This window comes from Chiloscyllium punctatum, chromosome X (genome assembly GCF_047496795.1).
Source record: "Chiloscyllium punctatum isolate Juve2018m chromosome X, sChiPun1.3, whole genome shotgun sequence".
Taxonomy (NCBI): Eukaryota; Metazoa; Chordata; class Chondrichthyes; order Orectolobiformes; family Hemiscylliidae; genus Chiloscyllium; species Chiloscyllium punctatum.
Genome location: NC_092791.1, coordinates 32,719,657 through 32,727,721, shown reverse-complemented (window position 1 = coordinate 32,727,721; position 8,065 = coordinate 32,719,657). Strand labels below are relative to the sequence as shown.

Sequence of the window (8,065 nt, the reverse complement as noted above, 5' to 3'; positions counted from 1 at the left end):
AGTGAGGGGTATTTGTTGGGTGCAGAGAGGGGTTTTGGTGGGGTGTTGGGAGTATATTTGCACGGTGCAGTGAGGGGTATTTGCTGGGGTGTTGTTGGGAGTATATTTGCACGGCGCAGTGAGGGGTGTGTGCTGGGGTGTTAGGGGGGTAATTGCATGGGGCGCTGTGGGAGGGTCAGTGCTGAGGGAGGGTCAGTGCTGAGGGAGGGTCAGTGCTGAGGGAGGGTCAGTGCTGAGGGAGGGGGCGCTGCGGGAGGGTCAGTGCTGAGGGAGGGGGTGCTGTGGGAGGGTCAGTGCTGAGGGAGGGTCAGTTGTTCCCTCATGTGCACGATGCGAGAGGAGACGGGACTGGGTTCCATTGTCCTCAGTGTGAGTGATTGACTCGCTCGATAACACCTTTAGGGGGCAATACGGTGGCTCAGTGATTAGCACTGCTGCCTCACAGCACCAGTGACCCAGGTTCGATCCCAGCCTCGGACAACTGCCTGTGTGGAGTTTGCACATTCTCCCCGTGTCTGCGTGGGTTTCCTCCTGGTGCTCCTGTTTCCTCCCACAGTCCAAAGATGTGCAGGTTCGGGTGGATCGGCCGTGCTAAATTGCCCATAGCGATAGGTGCATTAGAAGAGAGAAATGGGTCTGTTTGGGTTACTGTTCGGAGGGTCAGTGTGGACTTGTTGGGCTGAAGGGCCTGTTTCCACACTGTGGATAATCTAATCAAACAGTCAATCATGATACTGAGAGCAGGGTGTTGCCCTAATAAATGGGCCAGGCCAAGGGATTGCAGCAGGGCAATGGGCATAAGGTGTACAGCATAGAAACAGACCCCCTCAGACCAAGACAACAAACTGAACTAGCCCCATATCCCTCCAAACCTGGAACCCACGACCAGAACAGGCAGTGGAAGCAGGCACATTGGTGATATTTAGGAGGCATCTGGATGGTTACATGAACAGGGAGGGATTAAAGGGATACGGAGCAAATAAGGGCAGAATGATCAGCACAGGCTTGGAGGGCCAAAGGGCCTGTCCTTGTGCTGTACACCCATTCATCGGTAACACCACCACCCTCATTCCATACACTCAGCACCCTCTGTGTGCAAAAGGTCCCTTTTAAATCTTCCCCCGCTCACCTTGAGCCCACACCCTCAAGCTTTGGACACCCCTCCCATCACCAAGTCCCCCTTTATTACACACAGAGAGAGTCCGTGACACTAATCCAGCTCTCAGAGTGAGCACAACTCCTGTCACTCCTGTTTATATTCATTAGGGAGAGAGAGAGCAGGGGGACAGCACGGTTAGTTTGGGGATGGATACAGGACTATGGGGCGGGGGCAGCACGGTTAGTTTGGCTATTTGCTGATGATTCAGCACACGCGGGCTCACGGAGGGAACGGTTGTGATTTCTGACTAACATGCCTCTCGAGGTTGGTGGATGGAGGCTCACTGTGCTACCTTGTGGGATCCACTTTCTGCTGAGTGAGGCAGGGCTCCTGTTTGATTGGCCACACTTGACAGGGCCTGGGGGGTGCTGCGTGCAACCACCCCACTGACTGGGTGCTAACTGAAGGGACTCCACCACCCCCCAAACACCACACAGACACACAGAAAGACCCAGACGGTAATAAAAACATTTACTTTCTTTGTCTCTCTCTCTCTTTTCTCACCGATTCTGGATATCCTGAGGGATGAGACATGATCAGAATGCTTCCTGGACACAGCAAGACCACAGATCCCGAGTGACTGGGGCTGGTCAATATTCCCTGGGTGAGGGTGGGGACTGTCGCTGTGCGTGCCCCCCCCCCACTATAGGAGTGTATTCGATCGGTTACTGCTGTCTGCCTGGCACTGCAAGACAAGCAGCCCGCACTACTTTAACAAAAACACACAAAAATAAACAAATGCACAATCCGCGCCGATAATTAAATTAAATCCTCTGCACTCTGCTTACAAACATTAGTCCTCTTACTCTCTCTTCCCCACCCCCCACCCCCCCCAACCCCACCGGAAACCCAAAAAGGCAAAATAAACCAGTCACAAGGACAATAAAAATTACATCTCATCCATCAGGTTACCCTGCTCGTCAACGCAGGAAGGGAGCGTAGGTGATGGTGTGTGTGCACCGGGGTCTAGTGTGAATGCTGTTTCGTGGGCTCGCTCTCCCTCCCTCTCACTGTGGCGGGGAGGGAGGGCAGCGCTCTTTAGCCTGATTTAGCGTCCACCAGCTGTATTAGGCCGTCTGTACTCATCGACTTGGGCCGCTCCAAGGGGAAGCCTAGGGCCCTGCTCCAGATCAGCTGGGCAAGGACTCCCAGAGCCCGGGAAACACCAAACAGAACGGTGTAGTAATTCATCTCCTTCATCCCGTAATACTGCAGCAGAGAGAGAGAGAGAGATGCAGTCAGTCAGCTGTTTAAAAAGTTGCACCAATTAGGCAGACATACCAGTGGGCTTAGAGGGAGTTAGGAGACATACAGCATGGAAACTGACCCTTCGGCCCAACCAGTCCATGCTGACCATAATCCCCAAACTAAACTACTCCCACCTGCCTGCTCCTGGTCCACATCCCTCCAAATCTTTCCTATTCGCGTACTTATCCAAATGTCATATGGCACGGAAACAGACCCTTCGGTCCAATCCGTCCATGCTGACCCAGATATCCCAACCCAATCCAGTCCCACCTGCCAGCACCTGTCCCATATCCCTCCAAACCCTTCCTATTGATATACCCATCCAAATGCCTTTTAAATGTTGCAATTGTACCAGCCTCCACCACTTCCTCTGGCAGCTCATTCCACACACGTACCACCCTCTGTGTGAAAAAGTTGCCCCTTAGGTCTCTTTTATATCTTTCCCCCCTCACCCTAAACCTATGCCCCTCTAGTTCTGGACTCCCCTACCCCAGGGAGGGAAAAGACCTTGTCTATTCACCCTATCCATGCCCCTCATGATTTTATAAACCTCGATAAGGTCACCCCTCAGCCTCTGATGCTCCAGGGAAAACACCTCCAGCCTGTCTGGTCTCTCCCTCTAGCTCCAAGCCTGACAAATCTCACCCGAACCCCCTCCAAAACGTCGTAACTGGACCCACATTCAACACTTACTCTCGAGGTTCACTCCACACATGAACCACTCAAGAGGGGGAAAAAAAAAATGACTTTCTCATCCCCGGGTCTTGGAATACCCCTTCCGCAGGGAAAAAAAAACACCTGCCTCACATCTTATTCATGTCCCTCAGGATTTTATAAATCTTTGTAAGGTCACCCTCTCAGCCTCTCCTCATGACCCAAACCCCTCCCCATTCCTGACAATATCCTAGTAAACCTCTTCTCTCCAGCTTGATCATATCCTTCCTGTAACAGGGTGACCAGAACTGCAAACGTACTAACTAAACCTTCGACGTTCACATCAGTCGTCATTAATGTACGTAACAAACAGCAGGGGCGCTGGAACTGATCTCTGGGGTACCCCGCTGGTCACAGGCCTCCAGTAACCACCATCACGCGGTAACCTCCTGTTTGTCACCTGGTGTGATCCAGTTTGGCGACTTCCCTCGGGATTTCGTGAGAAATGATCATTTGGCTCAGCCTTCCATGTGGGACTTTGTGAAAGGCTTTACTGAAGTCCATGTAAACCACACCAACCGCACTACATCCGTCAACCTATTTAGACACTTTTCACAACGAAACCCTCACTTAACATAGTCAGATGGGATCTCCCTTCAACAAACCCATGCCTGATCAGTACAGCACAGTCCAGGCCCTTCGGCCCTCAATGTTGCGCTGACCTTCTATCCCACTCTAAGCTCAGATTAACCTCCATCCCCTTCATTGTGCTATCACCCACGTGCCTGTCCAAGAGTCGTTTAAATGTTCCGAATGTCTCTGACTGTACTCCCACACCCGACCATACATTCCACATACCCACCACTCTCTGCGTGAAGAACCTACCTCTGACATCTCCCTGAAACCTTCCTCCAATCACCTGAGAATTGATCCCTGCCTTTTCCCGGTGTTAGTTAATCCAGAGCATCAAACATTTTTTCTAATAATGTCCCTAACCTGGCCTATCCTTACTGCCCTTCTTGAACATTAGTTATCCTCCAGTCATTCGGCATACCAGCTATGACCAGGAAAGGATTAAATCTCACTGCAGTCTGCACTGTTGCCTCCAGGCCCCCCCCCTCTCGGGTACAGACCTGCAGCAGGACCCCACTGTGTGCGTCCACATTTGGCCAGGGGTTCTTGGCTTTGCCCTGGTCCAGCAGCACCCCGGGGACGATCTTGTAGAGTTGAGCGACCAACTTGAACATGGGGTCGTTTGGCAGGTGCTTGAGGGCAAATTCCCTCTGGCAGGTGTAGCGGGGATCAGTCTTGCGGAGGACAGCGTGACCATAACCGGGAACAACCTGCAGCAAGTGTGGGGACGTTGGGGGGGGGGGGGGGGGAAAGAGGAGGAGAGAGAAAACAGATGTAAACGCAAGAGACAGCTGACCCCTCCGCAGACATGCGGCATCAAGAGACCGACACTCCAACAGGCTGGCGCTGAGGGAGGGGGCGCCGAGGGAGGGTCAGTGCTGAGGGAGCAGTGACTGTGGGAGGATCAGCGCTGAGGGAGTGGGTGAAACCACAGCACACAGCGACCAGCTGTGAAACGTGAAGATTGACGGAGCACGGTTAACTCTCTGCTCCCCCAGCCCCATGGGGGTCGCAGTGGGGATTACACTCACCCTGCCTGAGTTCAGGGTGTTCCAAATGAAGTCTCGCAGCTTCTCATCAGACACCTCTCCACCCAGCTCTTCCTGCAGGTCCGTCAGCCAAGATAGCACCTCCTGAACAGAACAGAAAACACACACACACCAGAGTGTTTAAAATACACAGCCTAAAACCCCTCGCCCACACCCACCCGCGCGCACAGACAGGGAGCCATTCAGAAACAGGGTGCATGATGGTGACCAATCGTCGGCCTCTGCTTGATAAGATCACATTTCATTACCGACCTCTATTCCATACCCCACTTTCTCAGAGTCACAGAGCTCTTGCCCGTGCTAACCCAGATATCCCAGCCCAACAAACCCCAGTCCCTATTTGCCAGCACCCGGCCCATATCCCTCCAAACCCTTCCTATTCATGTTCCCATGAATGTTGTAATTGTACCAGCCTCCACCACTTCCTCTGGCAGCTCATTCCATACACGTACCACCCTCTGGGGGAAAAAGTTGCCCCCTTAGGTCTCTTTTATATCTCTCCCCTCTCACCCTAAACCGATGCCGTCTAGTTCTGGACTCCCTTATCCTGTGGAGAAGAGCTCGTTTATGTACCGTATCCGTGCCCCTCCTGATTTTATAAACCTGTATGAGATCACCCCTCAGCCTTCGATCCAGCAGGGGGGAAAACAGCCTGTCGGTCTATCCCTGTAGATCAAACCTTCCAGTCTCAAGAGCATCCTTGTGAATCTTTTCTGAACCCTTTCCAGTTTAACAACCATCCTTGCTGCAGCAGAGACACCAGAACAGAACAGTGTTTCAAAAAGTGGCCTCACCGATACAGCCGCTCTCCGGCCTCCCCACACCTGCATCGTTCTCCCTACACCCCCCCACTTGCAAAGGTGGGGGGGGAAAATGTGAAGCTCTGCCCGTCTCAGCTGTAGGGAATGCCCAAGATTGGCAGTCCCCTAAGTGAAGGAATGCCTGTGTCCCAGTGCCATGATCGAGCAACCTGACGGGCCAGGGGTGGTTGGGGGGGGGTGGGGGGTGCGGGGGGTCGTTCAGAACCCCGACTGGCAGAAACCCACATGCCAGGCGTGATTGGGGCGCTCAAACGGTATTGCCTCTCAATCTTCCATTCTTTCTACCCCCCCTCCACTCCACCCCCATCACTCCCAGGGGAGGGGCCCAATGAGCACATCCCTCCTGTGAAGGTGCAGTTTGACCATGAGCCTCCCCTGCACCCCCCCCCCCCCCCCCCCAATAAAGGCTGAAGTGCCTCCCTCACGACTCGCTGCACCCACGTCCTCTCGCGTTTACCACGGGGCGGGGCCACTCCTCATCTCAGTTGTCTGAGATGGATTCAGCAGTCACTGTGTGGAAAGAGGGTGGATTTGGGAGAATTTGGCCTGGATTTCGACAGAGGCAGCTGTGCTTCACAAATCCACTGGAAAGTTTAGTTTTAAATTATTTATTCATTCGTAGGACATGGGGGGGGGGGGAAAAGAGGGGGGCGGTCGTTGGCTGAGCCCACTGTTTATAACCCCGCCCCCAGTTGCCTGAATAATCTTCATAGTACCCCCAGAGTGTGGGAGCAGGCCAGTTAGTCCATTGAGTCTACACCATCTCTCCGAGGAGCATCCCACCCAGAACCAATCCACAACCCTGAATTGCCACATTTCCCACGGCCAATCCCACACTAACCTGCACATCCCTGGGCACTATGTGGGCGGCACGGTGGCACAGTGGTTAGCACTGCTGCCTCACAGCGCCAGAGACCCGGGTTCGATTCCCACCTCAGGCGACTGACTGTGTGGAGTTTGCACATTCTCGCCATGTCTGCGTGGGTTTCCTCCGGGTGCTCCAGTTTCCTCCCACAGTCCAAAGGTGAATTGGCCATGCTAAATTGCCTGTAGTGTTCGGTAAGGGGTAGATGTAGGGGTATGGGTGGGTTGCGCTTCGGCAGGTCAGTGTGGACTTGTTGGGCCGAAGGGCCTGTTTCCACGCTGTAAGTAATCTAATCTATGTGACAATTTAGCACAGCCAATCCCACCCTAACCTGTACATCCCTGGGCTCTACGGGGACAATTTAGCCAAGTGAACAAGGTGGGTATTCCCCAACAATGGCCATCGTTGGACTGTTAATTCCAAAAAAGTGTCCACATTGTATTCAAATTCCGCCGCCTACTACACTGGGATTTGAACCCGGATCTACAGAACGCTTTTGGTTATGAAACAACCCAGCCGTTGCCGCTCATGCTGTGTGCCTTGTCCCTCGGGTTAACCCCCAGCCACAGGCAGCGACCCACGTGTACTGACCGGAGGGTCCATCCCCTTGACCCCCCCCCCCCAGGTCTGGGCTCAGCTACGTACCGTACCTGATTGGCGAGACCATGCAGGGGTCCCGCTAACCCATTCATCGCTGCTCCGAAGCACAGGTAGGGGTCAGAGAGAGCGCTGCCCACCAAGTGGCTGGTGTGGGCGCTGACGTTACCACCCTCGTGATCACTGGAGCGAAAGACAAGACAAAAAACCAAAAACAGTCCGCGTCAATCTTTGGGAAGTCACACACCGCCAAGGGAAACTGGTCCAGCCAACAAACCCATGCCTGCATTCAGGACAGGAACCCACACCAACAGTGAGAGGGGACTGACCGTGCTAAATTGTCCCCGTAGTGCCCAGGGATGTGCAGGTTAGGGTGGGATTGGCCGTGCTAAATTGTCCCCGTAGTGCCCAGGGATGTGCAGGTTAGGGTGGGATTGACCGTGCTAAATTGTCCCCGTAGTGCCCAGGGATGTGCAGGTTAGGGTGGGATTGGCCGTGCTAAATTGTCCCCGTAGTGCCCAGGGATGTGCAGGTTAGGGTGGGATTGGCCGTGCTAAATTGTCCCGTAGTGCCCAGGGATGTGCAGGTTAGGATACATTAGTCAGGGGTAAATGTAGGATAATAGGGTAGGGGAATGGGTCTGGGTGGGTTACTGTTCAGAGGGTCAGTGTTCAGAGGGTCAGTGTGGACTTTTTGGGCTGAAGGGCCTGTTTCCACACCGCAAGACTTCAACAATCCGGTTGGGATTCTAACTCTGACCGCGGCCGGCCAGTTGGAAGGAGCCACGTGCCGGTCTTGGGTCTGTACCCTCTGGGAGATCAGGAGGGAACCGAAACATCTGACATCCCCATGGGGTTGATGTGAAAAAAAAGGATGTTTCCGTTGGCAGGAGGACCCACAACGGGGGGTAGCACTCTTTTGAAAAACCCATCTGAAACAGATTTGCGGCTAACATTTAATTCTGTTTTGGAGTGTCGAGAGAGCCCCTTCCTGGGAAGACAGTGGGATACAGACTCTAAATATTTTCAAGGCCCAGTTT

The 8,065-nt window shown here is 53.6% G+C and overlaps 1 protein-coding gene across 1 annotated transcript in view; it reads right to left on the bottom strand.

Annotated features, from left to right (window-relative positions):
• Positions 1-1,613: 1,613 nt before the first annotated feature.
• cs (citrate synthase) overlaps positions 1,614-8,065 on the bottom strand; it is a 67,760-nt gene continuing 61,308 nt past the window's right edge. The window contains 4 exon segments of the mRNA XM_072567028.1: positions 1,614-2,368; positions 4,195-4,404; positions 4,726-4,827; positions 7,080-7,209. Coding sequence (XP_072423129.1) covers positions 2,198-2,368; positions 4,195-4,404; positions 4,726-4,827; positions 7,080-7,209 — 613 coding nt within the window. The 3' untranslated portion in view covers positions 1,614-2,197.